This window comes from Lissotriton vulgaris, chromosome 3_1 (assembly GCF_964263255.1).
Source record: "Lissotriton vulgaris chromosome 3_1, aLisVul1.2, whole genome shotgun sequence".
In the NCBI taxonomy this organism is placed as follows: Eukaryota; Metazoa; Chordata; class Amphibia; order Caudata; family Salamandridae; genus Lissotriton; species Lissotriton vulgaris.
The window spans coordinates 1067310693-1067329826 of record NC_141689.1 but is presented as its reverse complement, the minus strand read 5'-3'; the positions used below and the strand labels follow the sequence as shown (position 1 = coordinate 1067329826).

The window sequence follows — 19134 nt, the reverse complement described above, 5'->3', positions numbered from 1 at the left end:
AGTTTCCTAATATGCAGGGCCGCAGGAATTATTATGATTTTGCTGTCATAACGTTTTCCGAATAATTATGGATTTGTCACATCTGCCACATATTATATAATTTGCTGCATAATCTGCAGATTTTAACAAAAATATTTTGTATCTATCTCAAACTGATCAAAAGTTAATTAAAACGCAGCAATACATGGTGCATACTGTGGAATCCCCTTCACAAAGGTTGACCGGTCAATTTTCTTTTGCTTATTGGTTGGTATGGATTTTAGGGATGAATTAATGAGGTGAAACTTTTGTCCAGACAATAATAACATGTGTAAAAAATGGCAAAAGAATAAAGAAATACTGTCACAAAATGTGACACATTACAATGCATAATTTGTCTTTAGTCGACACATAATTTAGTCAGCCCTGCCACATGATTTGGTGCTCACCTGCCACATAATTTCAGTAGCCCTGGGTACAGCATGTGGTACTGCACCCTTTCCCTGCTTTATGCACATTAGAATAGTAAATGTTGCTGTCCCCATAATAATGTGCTGCATAGGTAAATACAGATAAGGCCCAAAAGACGAGACCGATTGCATTGCAAATGCTTGTTTTGTTGTTGTTGTTGCAGTTTTTTAAAGAGGGAACTTGACCCGAAGATATCAGAGCACTTTACATGAGCACCAGTTTCGTTCCAGACGGACACATTCATTTAGTTTAGGCATGGGGAGATTAAGTGATTTGCCCAGAATCACAGGATGTTTGAGCCTCGTACTAAGACTCACACCTGGTTCCCCGGCTTCAAAGTCGGCTGCCTTGGCCATTACGCCATTTTAACTTGTCTTGCGGTCACAAAGCCTGTGTTTTTGTGAATCACAGGGTTTTCAACCACATATTAGATAGAATACTTGTCCCCAATGGAGTGCACGTTTAATTAGTGCACAAACAAATTAGATTTCATAAAAGGCAAGCTACCAACTTTACACACGCCATCATGAACATATATTAACATTAGTTCAGTATTGTGTCGATATCTGAAGACTGTTTCAAGAATCTAGTTTCCGGAGGAAATTAAAAACTTACCTCTTTTCAAAATAAGTGGGCTCCTCCCCTACTTCTCTTTCAGAGTGCTTCAGTTCAGCGCGGGGACACGCATTCTGCGTAACCAGGCGCTCTATAAATGCCCCTTAATAATAATAATAAAGAGTAAGGTAAGTTGGCTTTCCAATGAAGGCTTGAATCTGAGTACATAATGTTTACCAATATCTTCCCCTGAAATGGTAACAGTGAGATGGGTAGATTAGTATTTGGCTCCTCTGGTGAAAGGCATACATTTTTTAACAGAGGTTTTACCATGGCATATTTCCATTTTACACGAACAGGGCTCTGAGTAAGAGATTAGTGTGAAGTGTGATTGTCAGATGAAGCTGGACTCGGTTGTTTAATTATTTTGTTCTGATTAGTTTTACTACTTCCTACTTTAGGTTTGTAAACTTCGGTAAAATACGTCAAGTTGTTATTGTGGGTCTTCTCAGAAGGAACAGGGATTTTCAGGGATCTGTCCCTTCGTATGTTAGAGAGATAGGAGATTCATTTTCTTCTTCCAAAGTCTAATGTCTTCAATTTCCGAGGGGAAAAAGTCAGAGAGCTGAGTGCAGAGAGATTGAAATGGTGGCAGAGAGAAACTAGAAGCTGTAGGGGCAGAGAGTTCTTCACATACTCTAAATAATTCTAGGTGCTAATTCTAACAGTCATGTTTTGCTTTAAAAGTTAATGTTTTAATAGAAACAGCAGAGACATAGGTTTGACTTGCAACCTGCTTATATTTTACTCTCCACTGCTTTTCGTTCCTTCTGGTCTCTAACTTGGGTGCAGCTAGACTTAGGAGTAAACTGGGAATTGTATTAGCAGAGTCATTGATGCCACAATTAATCGTTTTTTTCAGGGCCTAAGGTGTCAAGAAGAGAGGTCATGACTGAAGTGTTCAAGAGCCTTGTCAGCACTTAGAGTGCGGGTTGATATGTTATTACCCTGGAAGAAAGAGGGAATTTGAACAGAGGCTTCTAAGAGATTGAGGGACGCCAGCATCTTTTGGAAGAGAGGTCGTGTACAAATAATATGTTGTGGGTTTTAGGTGTTGTCAAAGACAAAGGTGATCTGACCATGTCAAAGGTGAGGCAGCCCTACAAATAATGGAGGGGCCAAGGATAGCATAATGACGGTGCCTTGACTTATGGATTGTCCCATTGTTTGTTACTTTTAGATTTAAGAATTCAAAATCCCTAATGAAATCCACAATAGAGCCCTGGGCTTTGTATTGCCCAAAGATCAAGAAAACGTGATCATCACACCAGATCAAATTCAACTCTATTGGCTCTCACTCGAAGCAAGGATTCTGTTCAAGATAGCATGCTTGAAGCGCAAAGCGCTTCATTAAAACACTCAATTTACCTGGCAAAAAAACTCGAACGATCTGATTTGAATAGGACCCTAAGAAGCTCTAACACTTTACTTTTGAAACCACAAAATTAAAAAACGAAGAGAACTTATAACTGTGCCTTCTCTGGTCTTGCTCCGAGAATATGGAACACACTTCCTCCTGAAATCAGAGCTAATCCTACGACCGCCTCATTCAAATAAGAGCCAAAGGGTTGCTCCTGAATAGCTACCTGCAACAATAGACTTGCAGTCACCCAAACTAACATATTGTTTCCTGTTTACAGCACTGATCTATCACTCAATTATGCATGCCTTGCTTCTTCATATCTAATATGATAGTGTCTGGGTTTTTTTCACATTGTGTTTGTTTAACTTCTAATATAGTTAGTATTTTACACCTTTATCTGCTTATCTGGTCTGCTTCTATGTACAGAGCTCTTCAATTAATAAGGGTGTGGCATGTGTCTTAGTTTGTGGGGTGCAATAAAAAAGTAAAAGATTATTTTTGACACATTTTGAATTCACAAGCTAGGGTTGGAAACGAGTTCTGAATTGAGCGTTTTTATAACTTAGTATACTCTTATAAAGTATCCCACTCACCTACCCCAGTTACTCATGCCGATCTAACCTTATGCTGGAGTAGTTAGACGTGAGGAGTTTATCTAGTGCGTGGTCAAAGTTGTCATTTCCACGCCTCTACAAGACAGTAGAGAACCAAGTCAAAAGACTCACAAGACCTGCAGTCTCAATGCAATATTGAGTAGCGGTCCCAACATTGTAAAGCACAGCTTTGACCTGATACTGTAAGTTAGTATACCCTATTTCCACAGGCCAAGGGGAATGTACTTTATAGAGTGGAACAATGTGCAGTAAGTTGCCTAGGTCTACATTTACCTTGGCATTCTCTGATAATGTATAGTATGGGCAGAAATGTGCAAGTAACTCATTATGACTACCGTATAACAATACTTTTTGGAGAACTCTCAATAGAAAAAATAGGATGCAACAGATGTTGGATTTTGCATACCTGTTGAGTATTTGTGACTTGTTATTGTAGGTGGGCTGAAACTGGAGATGCATCATGGCTGATGATGCTGGGGCACAGATGGATACGCATTTGGTGTGCCAGCTGCATGTTCACTGCATGCATCTGCGCAGCTGCCCTCTCTAAATGGACCTTGTTAGTGTGGCATATCTTGACACCTGGATCTCCAACTAGGGAGGCGGAAGCCCTCCCACAAGTTGGCTGGTAAACAGACAGTAAGAACTGCTCAGGTGAAAGTATCCCTGATCCTTCACTGAAATATGATATCAGGAGAGGTATCCCAAATGCACGAATGTATAAAGTAAAGCAATAAAATACTAACTGTAGAAATAACTAAATGTACCTAGACACGTGTCTCAGGTACAGAACTATCGACTGTCAACAAAAGTATCTGGGTGTTTGTAAAATCTCAGGAGAGCACAGCTGCCTCCTCTAAATAACCCTCAACAGTGTGGCAGATTACAACGACTAGACTGCCAACCGGTAAGGCTGAAGCCCTCAATCAAGATTTTCGGTAACCAGACAGTAAGAACATATCAAGGCTTGGGTGAAAGTATCCATCCTACACATGTGGATTACTGATTATCAGAACAAAACAGTTGTGTTAGTAGGAAAATAGTGTTGGTCTTATTTAGGAGACCATAGATCCCCCAAATTGGGAAAAATAGCCCTCGCTCACTATTACCATCCAGTTGGAGCGCAGGATATCATAAGGAGGAATTCAAATGGTAAGTAGGGGCTGCACTGCCTAGAAGTAGAGCAGGTGTGCTACCTTTATTCAGGACAACCGTGAGAGGGTTACAAAATTAGAAGGTTTGATGGTAATGGGGTATTAACAGTATCACTGGCCAAATCTTTTAGGTGCAGGCAGATTGAATTAGCGTGTAATTCCTCTGAATACCAAGGTTCTTATTGGTCACTAATGTGTGATTAAAAAGACAGGCTGGTGGGCTACTAAAATACAAAAGGGCCACGGTGAATTCACTCATGTCTTTAAGGGACACAGTCACTGCTAATCTCAAACAATCCGCTGTTAGCCCGAATAGGCTAAACAAGTCTTTATGTAAGGGTTCAGCAGTTGCGCAGCTAAGTTGAAGAACCGGGTTTTAGAACCCAGCGGCGCCAGGGGCACGCCCAAAGTCTTCGGGTTCACCTGTCTTAAAATACAGAGACACAGGATACTTCTCGGTGGCGTCAAAGATCGAGTTTATTGGCTGCAGCAAGAAACAGAAGTCCACGAAGTACAACACAAGTATATTCGTAGGAGACTGCTCAAACTCGTAAGGTGAGTCATCCTCTTTTATGCCAAAAATCACATTCTGGACAAACACCCACTATTTACAATTTGTCCAATCATAGGTAACATTACAAAAGGTATCGCATGACGACAAACCCACTTTTTGGTTGTCCGGCCCACCATTAATTATACAGGAAAGCCCAACATTCCTTCTTGCACAAGCCGGACAAACCCATAATAAAAGGACCACAACCCATATCATAAAGAGGCCATAAAAGAAGAAACAGAAACAGATAAGAAGCAGGATAGTGTGTGTGTGTGTGTGTATAATAAACTTTACAATGTCCTGTGCTCTGATACTCAATCTTGATCAGCTACCGGGCAAGGAACTGGCTTAGCAAGGTCGGCTTCAGGCAACGAGGTCAGTTCACTCGGGTCATCCAGAAGTCAGCTAACGTGTACGTGTACTAAAGACTCGCTCAGCCGCAGTCATCAGCCTATGTGAGGGCAACCACAAAATGTCTGCCATGCACAAAATGGAACCGATGGTTTGGAATGAAATCCCCAAATACATAGTGAATCCATCGGTCTAACATGACAAAATCACTCGTACTTGCCGCACTCACTAGTTACAGTTCGCTATTATCAAATTCATAACCAAACCATGACATTTATAAAACGGGTTCAGAATTAACGGAACCTCAAAGTGTTCAGCTTGTGACATCAGGACATGCTATACACCACACGGTGTCTGACGTTTGGGTATTGTGTCACACCAATAAGAAGTGCCTGTTAGGTTCACCAATTGCTTGTGTCCTATAAAACTGCTAGGATGCTGATTTCCTTTGCTATCAAAAAGAAATAGGCAGAGTACAGCTAGGAGACATTGATGTTTAGCAGATATACAATGCACATATTATCATGACAAAACATTGAAAATGGGAAATCCACTGTATCTGAGTCTTAATGATTAGATTGGTGCTCAAGCTGTGGTCATTTTGTATTTAGTACAACGTGTTATAGTGATTTCAATGTGTCATATATGCATGATGGTGCAATGAGTTGCATAAATCGGATCATTACTGATGACATGGTATGTAGTCATTGCCCTGGATGGAAAAAGATTTCACCTGAAATGATAATGTAGATGTTCTCTGAATGCATATTTTCAATATACCAGTCAAGCTTGGTACAATGATTAAGTGTAAAACATGAAACTATATCTATACTAATTAAATAGTCTTTAAATGCTGCAAAGGAATATCATCATTGAGCTGATAGATGTGTACCACTATGTGTATCAAACATTGTTCCTGTTTGAGTAATATGTTTTCCACACTATTGTTGTTTCTGGGTATCCATGGGGATTTGTTGATCACCATTCATTGAAGATTCTCTGTATTATGAGCGGCTTGTGAAAAACGATAAATTATTGTAGACATTGATGTTTTGCACTATGTGTTACTTCTGTGTTCACTGATTCTGATCTTGATTTTTCTGGTGGTCATTCCAACATTTCCTGACTGCAAGGGTCTATGATTAGGTAAATCAAATTTTTAGAGTTGCTGGTGGTATGGTGTTAAGGACCCAAGAAGAATTAAAGCAATGATTGATGCTTTCTGTTACAGAGGTTAGTTGGCACCTGCTAAAATTACTGTAAGGATGGTGGCTTGTAACTGGGTGTAGACACCTGTTAAATATACCGAGGATGGGTTTTCTTTTCTGGGGGGTCTGGTAATGGCCAAAATGTTACAGAGGTTTGCGCCATACATTTTATCCTTTTGTACAAACTGGTCGTAGGGTTTGCAGTCAAGGTTTTGTAAGTTCTGCTGTCACCAAATAGAATTAGCCATTCCCGATGTTACATTTCTTTTATGTAAAGGACAGTGACACCACTTGTCTGCTGATTTCATAATAAAATTTAGCTCGAAACTTAACTCATTTCCTGGAGTGATGACAGATCAGACATTTTCAGTGTTTCAATATCATGTACACCATCCTGCTCTAAAGGCAAGTACCCCCTAGGGTGTATTTTAATACTAGGTGGGGAAAATGAAGATTTTTTTTTTATTCCAATCTCTCCTCTACCATGTATGTCACTGTCTATTTTGGAAAAGAAAACTTTCAGCCTGCTTTTTCAGAAGCATATCGCCAATTCACATCTCATTTGAAATTAAAAAACATTATTAGTCGGAACAAAACCAAAATGTTCATTTAAAATGACATATTTTTGTTTCAATAGAAGAGTGTCTGTCGGATATACCACAAGATTGGTTGTTTGATTGTCTAGCTTGACAGTGTCAGCAATCCACCACAGAAAATTATCTAAGGAGTAGTACCATACACTCAGTAATAAGAAAGGTATTGCAACACAGTGATAAAAGGCAGAAATTAATTCACCACACATTTTCACCCAAACAAGAGGCTTAGGCACTGCAGTATTGACTTTCATCAAAAGTACCTTAATCATTATAGGGGCGTGAGTGTTTTTTCCATAAAAAGATGGGAGTACTTCTAAAACTATCTAACCAGAGGGAAACGTTTTTATACATGCACCAGAGGAACTTTTATATTCTCCTCTTAGTAGACCGCACATGCAAGTAACACCTTGGAGGAAAATGTTGTGACTGGTAGTTTTAGTGTGTTCCGCAGAACCCACGTGATATTACCTACTTTGATTTTTACAATTTGTCCCACAGCTGAACCAACGCCCCCAGCTGCAGCATTCACAAGAACGGTTTCCCCTGCCTTGGGACGACAGATCTCCAACAAGCCAAAATAGGCAGTAATCCTAGAAAAGGGAGAACACAGAACAGAGAAGATGAACAAAGACATTGTAAAATACACTGGTATGTCATTATATCCTTCATCTTACTGTTGACAATTACATTTCATCTATTTGCTGGCTCTAGCACATACACATTTCTTATTTTAGTCATCTCATGTACAGAATACCCTGCAGCCCCAATGAACTGAAGACGTTTCTGTAAATCAACTATGGGACTGACACAAAATAGATTTCTTGAAGTACCTTACTCCTTCTTTCTGGCTAAGTTTCAGCTGGATTTGCCTGTATGATTGTTGTGATAGCATCTTGACACTTACTTATAAACCATTGCAGATCACAGGGGTCTGCAGCTATAATTAAGTAGAAATATGCTATCAATTACAATCATCGATATAGATCTCCACAGTGAGGTGATGGGTGAGCCAGGGTCTACACTAACATTCTACTGGTACCCTGTACAGTACCAAGAATACAGCATCAATCTGTTATTCTATATTTCAATACCTCAAAGACACACAATACACAAACTTACATACATACACACAGTGATATACAAATAGTACACTACACAACTTCCCCTGCACACCACCCAGGAAAAAAAAAACTCACAAGCACACATTCTGAATTATAAAATTAGTATGCGTAAAAACACAAGACATTTTTGTAGTATGGCTGCCTCTCCAGAGCGGATGGTTCCTTCAGGGAAGTTAGTAAAATTAGTCCTCACCCAGTGGTGGTACCCACCTACTTTAAAAGGTATTAAAATCGCCTTTTAAGGAGTATGTGTAATGTCTACCTTCTCCATCATCCTCCTTGTTATTCACTCACTGGCTTTCCCTTCGTCACCACCACCCTCTGAAAAATTAAACCTCTCCCATCTGATGTTTCAGTAGAGTTTTAATATTTTGAAACAAGCTGTTGTGGGGCACAGCAGGGTCAACTCTAAGTCTCCATTTTAGCTTCACGTTTCAGGATGACATCGTTTTCTAATGGTGACTTTTTATATTCTCTGCGCTTACACAATAATGTACTGAGAAATTAATATACATGTAGTGCATGTTAGCAAGCATTATTTTCATGTTATTCATATACTCTATACAAGGTGAGGCACATAGAATGCAATATCCTTGTATTTAGTTGTACTGTTGGAGGCAGCTCTCAGCTCCAGACTAACGATCACATCAGCTCTGCACCATTGACACAGTGTGATTGGAACAGTGCTTTTATTATACAAACAACCTCTGCATTATATTCGCCTTGGGACCCTACGGGTAAGTAGTGCGCTATATAAATGCCAATACATTTACATTTACATTTACACATTACACTGCTGGGATTGTCCTGGAACGTGACACACTTTGACTGAGATGCAGTTCTGCTGACATACATCCTGCAAATTATGATAAACTGTTCTGCAAAGGCTGCCTTCCTGGTTCATTATAATCAGGTTAGGGGGTGTTAGGCTATCCCAAGGGAACTGGTAGAGTGTACTCCCAAAATGATCTCTATAGCAAAGTAGTGTTAGGTAGGAGTATAATCATATAATCACATAGTAATGTTATAATGGTTGAACTGTTTATCTTTTTCACCAAAATTGTAATGCTAGTTACAAAGCTTTGTTTCTTCTGCCTAATATTTGCAGCACACTCTATCTATACAAGAATATGATTATTTCGATAAATGTTTGAAAAGCCAATTCATATCTTTCTTGTTTTTAACTTGGGCATGCAAAAAAAAAACAATGAAAGAGTAAGATATGTTTCCACGTTTACCTTGGGGAGTAAAAGAGTGGTCATGTTTGATACCATCTGGTACCCTGGTAAGGTTAGGGGTGTGACATAGGTCAATGTGAGCTACCAAGGAACCAGGACAACATTATCTGATAGTCTGAAGCTCATGTTGTCCAGATACACATTCCTACTTAATTTATAGGAATCATGTAGCAATGCTATGCTCCTAATGAAAATACACATTACCTACTCTAAACGTTCAAGGCAATTTGTTTTGCACCCAGTTATTGATTCTAGCATTCAGCAGCCTTCTCCTCTTCCTACTGTGAAAGATCACTTTCGGATTTTGTGAATGTGTCTAGTCCTCTGACATTTTTGCGAATGGAATCCTTGCAAACATTGCCCGTAAGCACTTATTTTTCATGATTGTTGTCCAAAACACCTCCATTTCCAGTAAAAACGCTAACTTATTGAAATATGTCTTGAAGTCCTCCAATTCCTGTTTTTGGCTTGTGCCCTAGTGTCTGCATGTGAAGGGTATATGTCATGCAGTGGCCCCTCGAGGTTGGGGACATTCCGGCTCACTTTGAACTTGCGGATGTTGAAGAAGGGGAATCAACTACAAGTCATCATAATCGCTGCTGATTCCAGCAGAAGATATATTCAACTTAGATTCACAATCTGAACAATTTACAGAGATTCTTATCCCATTGGCAATATATGAGTAAGTTCACTGTGATTCCTTTAACTATGGCAGCAGCCGGATGAAAGCAAAAACCTAAAGTTTTTAAGGAGGCTCTGGAAGTATTTGTTAGATAGGACTGTTGCAGTACGATCTAGTTTAGACACAAGGTCACAGGGCTCTCATGAATCATCCTCAAAGACAGTTTAGGACAATGTAGTGAAATTAATGAATCCAGTAACTCCACAAAGCATACCATTATTAATGTGAAAAAAGTTGCATGATTTATACCAATAAGTATGTGAGAAGTACTTGGTGGCCAAGGAATACTCAGGCAGACTGTAGGATACTTTTAGACTTTAAAATGTCCAAAATATAATTCACATTTAGAGACTTGTGGTTCTAACTAGTATGATTAGCTTTTAATAGTGTATGATAATGTCCAATTGACCATTGCATCTCTTAGTCACCCTTTTGTCCTGCAATATTTATGTTGTAAAAAAAGTAACTTGAATGTAAAATACAATCCTGGTCGGGTACATTTTGACATCCTGCATTAATTAAAGTTTTGCTTTTTATGACGTTATTAAGTGCAAAATATTACAATTGTTAAAATAATATGCAGCACAGCAACAGTATATTGCCACACATTAGCAGCTGGCAGCTTTGGCAGTGGAGAAGCAGGTACATGAATTAAATAGTTTAAAAAAAGAAAAATGTATAAAAAGTCACTTACCTGCTTGAGCGGACATGTCCTCCTCGTTCATACTTAGCCAATCCTTGCGCTGCTCTCATGCTGTTAACCAGCATGAGAGAAGCGGCAGGATTGGTGGGAGAGGCCTCTCTTGGCACTCCCTAGGACAGTATAGGCTTCTGCAGACTCTCAACCCAGCTGTTTAAGAAAACTGGGTTGAGAAGTTTCTAGTGCATGTCAGGCTGGCCGTCGCAAGTTGGGCGGTCAAAGTGACATGCAAACTGTAAACTAGTGCACAGGCAGCCCACCACTGCACCCACTCAGCAGGCTCCGCCTCGTCCCGACACTGAGGTCAGGATGGGCTGACAAAAAATAAAATGGTAATGAATTAACCATTTTATTTTTCAGTTCTGGGCTATTTCTGGGGGCATTTTAGTAGGGCAATGCTCACCCACTGAAATGAAGGAGTTGTCCCTGTTTCAACCCTCGACATGCGAGCAGCCCAATCTACTTTTCAGCAGTCCAATGTTCGCTCAATAGTCCAACCCTCCAGCATTTTGCGATTTTGCGATTCACTAAATATTCGCAAAATTAGCTGAAGAGCGCGATGAACGAGATATTTAAATTTCTGTCCACAAAAAAATCTCCCGGCAGATACACCCACTATTATTGTCAGGATGCACATGTACAGTTGTCCGTCAGGAAATACATCTAGGTTTAGGGACTAGAAATAGGCTACGCAGGACTTGGTCACACACAAGCATGGCTTCTGCAAGCAGACAGGTCAGATATGCATGCGCTGTGGCTACGGACCTAATGTCAAAGGAATTTTGGGTTTGGCATTTCGCCTTTTTTGGTCTCTTGCCCTCGTAAAGCATATAGCGGATTTGTGTGCCTGTGATGCTAAGTCCAATCAGTGTACACTACATTTGTGCTCTTTTGTAAACTCTATTTCACTCCAAGGCGCGATTTTATCATTCCATTCTTAAAGTTTTTAAATATTAGGAAGTGTCGGCCTGCTTTATATCATCTCCAGCTTCTCAAAGATGAATTTACTTGTTTAATGATTTATAGATACATGTGCTCGGCTGTGCGATTACAGGACATTGTCCAAAAATTTTTTTATAATATGTTTTACCAAATAGTAATGTAATGGTAATGTAGTTTCTTATATAGCGCACGTATCACCACAAAGGGTATCTCGGCGCTTGCTTTGGGAACCCGTCCTGGTTTTTCCCTGTGGGCTAGCCCAGCTGGGCACCCCCAAGGTGAAAGCCAGGCATCCCGCCGCGGGGGCCGTAGTGGAGATTGAGCAAGCTATTGCCCAGAGTTGCAGAGCGTGAACCCCTGATTCAAGTAGGCACCGAAGCGAGAATTATCAGGTCCATGGAAATTTGGGCTCCAAACCCTGCCGCGTCGGGAATTGAACCCTGGTCCCGGGCCGACCTCTGCTTCTGGGTCTGCCTCCTCTAACCGGTGAGCCACACTTCTCCACTAACAAGAATCAATTTTAGGTTATGCGGTTTTATGGAATATGGGATTGCACGTGACATTATTTAGTTAGCGTTTTAAATTATGGAGTTGTTCAGGAGGTCATTCATGGAAAATATTAATTAAGACTGTGACATTTTGATATTGAAGCTGCTACTGTTTTGATTATATCACCTTGTATGTGTGTCCCCTTTTGTTTTAAATGTGTTATGATCTACTCTTTTATGGCTGATGGTCAGTTGAATAAAGATTATTTGTTTTGATAGCGAGGTTTAAAACTAGAAATAGGCTACGCAGGACTTGGTCACACACAAGCATGGCTTCTGCAAGCCCTCAGGTCAGATATGCATGCGCTGTGGCTTCGGGCCTAATGTCAAAGGAATTTGACATTAGAATGTGGCACTCATGGATACTGGTGATGTCTTGCCTTGTTTTGTGCCCGCTGTGAGAAGTTAGCCTGCATATGATGTCCACTAGTTCTAGTGGGCACCTTGCACCAGTCTAATCAATCATTATTGATGGTGGTTGTGAAGTCAACCTTATAGAAAGCTATCCTAGTGGTAGCATGAACCAGCAGTCTTCAGGCTAAGACTTCAGCAGCCGAGTTAAGCAAGAAGAGAAGTGTGGCTCAATGGTTAGAGCGGCAGACCCTGATGCAGAGGTATGGCCTGGACCAGGATTCTATTCCCGACGCGGCAGGGTCTTGGGCTCAATGTCCACAGACTCGATAATTCTCGCCTCGGTGCCTACTCTAATCATGGGTCCCCACTCTGCAACTCGGGGCAATAGCTTGCTTAATCTCCACAACGGCCCTAAAGCTCTGGGATGCCTGGTTTCACCTTGGGGGTACCCAGTAGGGAGCATCTCACAGGGAAAGCCAGGACGGGTTCCACAGCGGTATACAGCGCCAAGATGCCTGTCAGGTGATAGTGCGCTTTACAAGTATACATACATTTACACACACATATATAATCCCTTGAATACCATTTGAAAGGACACCACACAAGGTATATATCAAATATATATGTATTTAATCTAAACACAACCCCTCTGCACTCTTTATGAGGTCAGAGGTGAAAATACAATACACGTCACACAGTTAATATACGATAAGTTGCACAGTATACGTTATGCCCTAGGGGCCTCACAAACCATATACTAAGAAAGTGGTATAAGTACCACGTGAGAATTAGAAAGCAGGCCTAGGGCCTGTAGAATCTCTGGGGCTACACTAAACAAGCAAAGGTTAGCAAGTAGGAGACCCACGGGAGCCGTGTGCAGTGTCTAAACACAGACGAGGGTTCCCATTGACTTTCAATGGAGTTCGTAAAAGTTACAAAGTTACAGTTTAAGGACACTTCCAGATAGACTAGGATGGAACCCTTTTAAGCTAGGACACTTCGAGAGTCAAGACCCACGTGAGCACCGGCGTACTCGTGTTACCTCACCCAGGGAAGCCGGGTGCATAGGTGTCTTTCCGTGTCGGGTTTCGTCATCGTTTTCTATGGAGAGCTGCAAAGAAGTGCTGCAGGTGACCAGAGAAAAAGTGTCAGGGTGGATCCAAGGGTGGATCGGAGATGTGAAGAACCTGAAAGCAGAGGGGACAGAGTCTGGGTCACTAGCCAGTGACCAGGAAGGAACCAGGTGATGTCTGGTGCTTTGCAGGGGAAGAAGGTGAGTTTGTCTCCTCAGCCATAAGGTCCAGGAGGCATTGATGATGACCAGCAGCTGGATTCGAGCTGTACCACAGTGGATCTAGATGACTGCAGTGTTGGTCTCCGGATGGACCCAGCAAGCCTTGGCAACCGCAACCCATGAAGGATGTCAAGATTGGATCTGTTGCAGACCAGCAAGGTCTGTGGCACTTCTCCTTTTTAGGGAAGCTGGAGCAATCCTGGAGCAACCAGGAAAGTAAAGTAAATTCAAGATGGCATCTTTGGGGGCTCACTAGCCAACGGGCAAGGATCTGGGAAGACGCGTCAAGCACAAATACAAAGGCGGGGCCCATGGGACACTCGTGGAGTATGGGGGCCTGAGCTTCAGTGCTAATAGTACTCGGGCTGGGGCTTCTTTTACCCCAATGCACAACTTACTGAGGCTTATGGAAAGGAGTGCAGGTAGCAAAATGCAGAATGACCAAGATGGGCGGTCCCATGTCTCTCGTGTCTGCCACGGGTCTGAGCTTTGCTGGAGACGTGGGTCAGGATCAGAGAAATCTGAAAGTCTAGTTTTTGAGTCGCAGAGTCTTTGAGTTCTGACGGGAGCCTTGAAACTGCAGACCGGAAACAAGCTTCTTAGGACCGGTTTCTGGCATTACAGCCGTCTTCAGCCTGGCTTGCATGAATCCAGTGGCAAAGTGAGCAAGGGACTCACGTCTGAGCATGTTTGATTCCGGTCCAGGGAAGGCATGGCTTGGCAGTTCGGGCTGGGCTGTTCCCATGAGGCACAGGGTCGGACTGATTTGCATATGGCCATGTCTGAACTGGGGTGACAGAGTGGCTAAAGAACGGTGATGGATCAAACCCAGATCTGTTGACTGGGTGTGAGTGTTTGATTGGTTCAGATGCTCTGTCCAGGTAGGGAAGAAGAGAAATGGGTCAGAAATTGGAAGGAAGAGAGGGATCTAGACCGTTTTTTTTAGAATAGGGAGGACTATAGCGGATTTAAAAGAAGAGGGGACAGATCCAAGAGCCAAAGAGGAGTTAAGGAGAGCAAGAGGGGGAGCAGGACAGTTGGTGAAAAGAGTTTTAAGAATGCGTGCTGGCGCGCAATCCACGGGAGAGCCAGACTTAATTTTGACCAAAAGTTTTAAGAATAAATCGGTGGAGATGGGAGGGAAAAAAGCAAAAGAGAAAGAGGGACAGATAGAGGGACAAGTAGGACGGGGTTGAGGCACTGTAGGAATGTTGGCTTTAATCTTCATGATCTTGTCGATAAAAAAGTCGTTAAGTGAAGAGCAGAGGGACTGTGAGGGAACCAAACTAGGGGTGGAGCGATCAGAGGTGGCAAGATTGTGGACCAGAGAGAAAATTTCACTGGGTTTATTGGCCGCGAGAACGACTCTTTCATTGAAGTAAGCGGTCTTAGCCGCTAGGATCGCTTTTTTATATTGGAGTGATTTGTATTTGGCGCACAAGAAAGGACAATAGTTCCGTCTACAGTGGCGTTCCGACCGCCTGAGGTCGAGTTTAAGTGTTTTAAGTTCTGGAGAGAACCATTTGTGCGCGTCATATGAACGAACCGCCTTGATCTTTCTAAGCGGGGCGACTAGATCGCACGAAGAGGAAAGCCATGTGCCAATGGCATTAACCTGGGATTCAAGAGGAAGATTAGTGAGGTTAGGAGCAGAGGAAGCCAAAGTGAGCGAGAGGGAGACAAGGTCGGTCCGATTCCAATTGCGGGCTAAGATGTTTTTCGGAAGGGGGGGCTTATCAACCGCTCCCAGATGGATGGAGAAGGAAATGAAAAAATGTTCCGACCAAACGCATGGGGATATGAGAAGAGATGAGACAATGGGACGTGAGGACCAAATTTGATCCAAGATGTGACCCTGGACGTGAGTAGGGACTGAGACATGAGATGTGTAGTTTAGACATTGGAGAGTACCTGAAAAATCTTTCGAGGGGAGGTCTTCCCTAGGGTCGCCCGGCCAATAATTAAAATCGCTGAGCAGAAGGACGGAAGAATGGTTGACCACAAGAGTGGCCATAAGGTCCTGAAAGGAGGCTACAAAGGAAGGCATAGATTGGGGGGGACGGTACACAAGGACAACAGTAAGGGGGGCAGAAAGATTGAGAGAGCGGGCCACAAAGTAGTCCACATTGGATATGGTGGGGGGTGATTGAGAAGTTGGAATTTGAGGGTCGACCGAATGATCATCGCCACCCCTCCCCCCACCATACCATCCGGACGATCAGCCCGGAGGGCATAATGGGTGTCAGGAAGAATGGCTAGGAGGTCGGGAAGGGAGTTGGCAGTGAACCAAGTTTCAGTCAGAAAGAGGAAGTCCGGGGAATCAGTGGTCAGAAGGTTAAAGAGAGCTGTCTGATGTTTGACAGCAGAGCGGGTGTTAAGCAGTAAAGCAGAAGCTGCAGTAGGGACAGGGACGAGGGGGGAACAAGGGACAAGAAGGGGGTCAGCAGCGGGTGGAGTGGGACTAGAAGGAACCGGAGTCGGGGGAAGAGGGGAAGAGACAAGAATACCAAATGTGTCAAGGTGTCGCAAGAGTGAAAGTGAGGGTGGGGAGACTGCAGTGAGAGCTATAGGTTGAGCTGAGGTGTACACCAAAGAAGGGGCAGAGTGCATGGCCCCTGGTCCTGGCCCGTCACGGACGGGCGCAGACGGGCTTAACTTGGGCGCAACTTCGGCGCGCCTTCGTCGCGCCGCTGCGCTCGTCCGCTGCGCGGCCGGGATTGGGTAACCATAAAATAGGGACACATGGGGAGGAGGATCAGGGGGCGTGGCAAGGGGGGAGGTGCCAAAGAACTGCAGCGCCGAGCCCAGACCCGCCCAAGATGGTGGAGCCGCCCGTCCCACTCCAAGAGTCAGGCAAGGAGGGGGCGATCAGCGGAGGCGGTCTGGGACAGGGGCAGCCAGGAAGGACTGGAGCACTAGGTCCGGAGCGCTGAAGAGCAGAGCAGGTAGGCGGCTAAAACTTTCCAAGAGGAATGTCAGAGTGTTTAAAAACAGCGTTGCTCCTGGAGACGCCTCGGGAGTTCTGGAGTGGAGCAGGATAGGCACGCGTACAGCTGACCGCCTGAAGTACTTGTCGAGGGGGGAGGGGCCAAAGAACTGCAGCGCCGAGCCCAGACCCGCCCAAGATGGTGGAGCCGCCCGTCCCACTCCAAGAGTCAGGCAAGGAGGGGGCGATCAGCGGAGGCGGTCTGCGTCGCGTGCAGGACAGGGGCAGCCAGAAAGGACTGGAGCGCTAGGTCCGGAGCGCTGAAGAGCTGAGCAGGTAGGCGGCTAAAACTTTCCAAGAGGAATGTCAGAGTGTTTAAAAACAGCGTTGCTCCTGGAGACGCCTCGGGAGTTCTGGAGTGGAGCAGGATAGGCGCGCGTACAGCTGACCGCCTGAAGTACTTGTCGAGGGGGGAGGGGCCAAAGAACTGCAGCGCCGAGCCCAGACCCGCCCAAGATGGTGGTGCCGCCCGTCCCACTCCAAGAGTCAGGCAAGGAGGGGGCGATCAGCGGAGGCGGTCTGGGTCGCGTGCAGGACAGGGGCAGCCAGGAAGGACTGGAGCGCTAGGTCCGGAGCGCTGAAGAGCTGAGCAGGTAGGCGGCTAAAACTTTCCAAGAGGAATGTCAGAGTGTTTAAAAACAGCGTTGCTCCCGGAGACGCCTCAGGAGTTCTGGAGTTAGCAAGGTATGCTCAGACGTTAGTCCCTTGCTCACTTTGCCACTCGATTCAAGCAAGCCTGGCTGAAGACGGCTGTAATGCCAAAAAACGATCCTAGGAAGCTTGAGTTTGGTCCAGGGAAGGCATGGCTTGGCAGTTCGGGCTGGACTCTTCCCATGAGGCACAGGGTCAGACTGATTTGCATATGGCCATGTCTGAACTGGGGTGGCAGAGTGGGCTAAAGAACGGTGATGGATCAAACCCAGATCTGTTGACTGGGAGTGAGTGTTTGATTGGTTCAGATGCTCCTTCCATCGCCACCCCCTTTTGTACCGTTATATCATAGAACAGCTGTAAGGAGCTGGTTCTGAAAGCTGCAGAGGTGCTCAGCTCATGCTAGGGCTCCCTCTCACATAAAACCAAGCACTCTGCCTCCAGGATTGTCGAGGCCTACCATAGGAGTGGCTTATAGGTGTATATGTGTCTATATGTTAAGGTAAATATAAGTGTACTATATCTAAGTAAGGGGTGATTACACCACCTTACCCAGGCTGTGTGAACAGACTTGTGGTGTCAGTTTGGAAGGCAAACCAGGGGTGGCACAATACATGATGCAGCCCCTGGTAGGCCTAGGGTGCACCTATGCCCTGGATACCTATGGTACACTATACAGGGGCTCACACGGGTGACCCAGTAACCAATCTGGTATGCACCTACAGTGCATGGTATTAATTTAGAGAGAGAACAGCTAGGCTGTGGGTCTGATTAGCAGGCCCACAGCCACATTAAAGTAAAAAACCAGAGAATCACAGCAAAAAGTCGGGGTGACCATGGGAAGCAGACCCTACTCTCCTACACCCGCAGAGTGATCTACTCCTATGACCCTGCATGCAGGAAGGAGTTTGATTAAATCAGTAGGCTGGCATACACAGAGTTGGGGTGGCAGCATTGTTTTTTATCTTGCACTGCTCGCCATAATAATCAGGCCATTTTTTGGCCGACTGGGACCTGGGAAGCCAGGCCCATCTCTGTCTGCATTCTCGAGTCCTGATGATAAGCCTGACCCTCACCTCTTCAGCCCAGCAGATGCCTCCTGTTTTGAGGCTCGGGGGTGCACTGTCAGCTTCCAGCAAGCCATGCCCACTAACGATGCAGCCGGCCTTCTGACTCCTCAGCTCTGCAAGAGAGCAGCAGACTCCTGACGCCCCAAGAAGAGTGCATAACAAAATCTTGAGGCAGCATAGGAAGCCTGCAGCAAAGAGCGAGCAGCAGCAATGGCAGCACGGTCGACATCCTCCTGAGAACTGCACAGATGATGACAGCTGGCTGCAGCAGACACATTTGAAAGGCTGCCCATCTTGAGTGTAGCTAGTAGGTTGACTTCTAAAGCATCTCGTTTAAAACATCATTCAGATTGTGTTCTATTTTTTTTAGCTGTCACTGAATTTATTAATAATGACAGTATTTTTTGTTAAATATTTCAGTTTTGCCAGATTGAAACAAGGCAATTTCTGTCCCCATTGGGCTTCTGGAGTATGGAAGTTACCAGTACTTCGTGGAGTGGAGGGGAAAATAACCGGTACTCTCACTTCTGTAAAATTTTGTTTACAAAGTTAAACATTTCTGCAACATCTTTCAATTACGGGGGATGTCTGTGCTGTTTTTAAAAAATCCATCAGCTTTCAAAACTCTTCTGAACTTTTCTAAA

General features: G+C 44.0%; 1 protein-coding gene across 1 annotated transcript in view; it reads right to left on the bottom strand.

The window, feature by feature from the left end:
* LOC147727409 (prostaglandin reductase 1-like) overlaps positions 1–19134 on the bottom strand; it is an 841629-nt gene that overhangs the window by 330997 nt on the left and 491498 nt on the right. The window contains exon 6 of the mRNA XM_086963105.1: positions 7377–7494. Coding sequence (XP_086819231.1) covers positions 7377–7494 — 118 coding nt within the window. The remainder of the gene's footprint in view (positions 1–7376; positions 7495–19134) is intronic.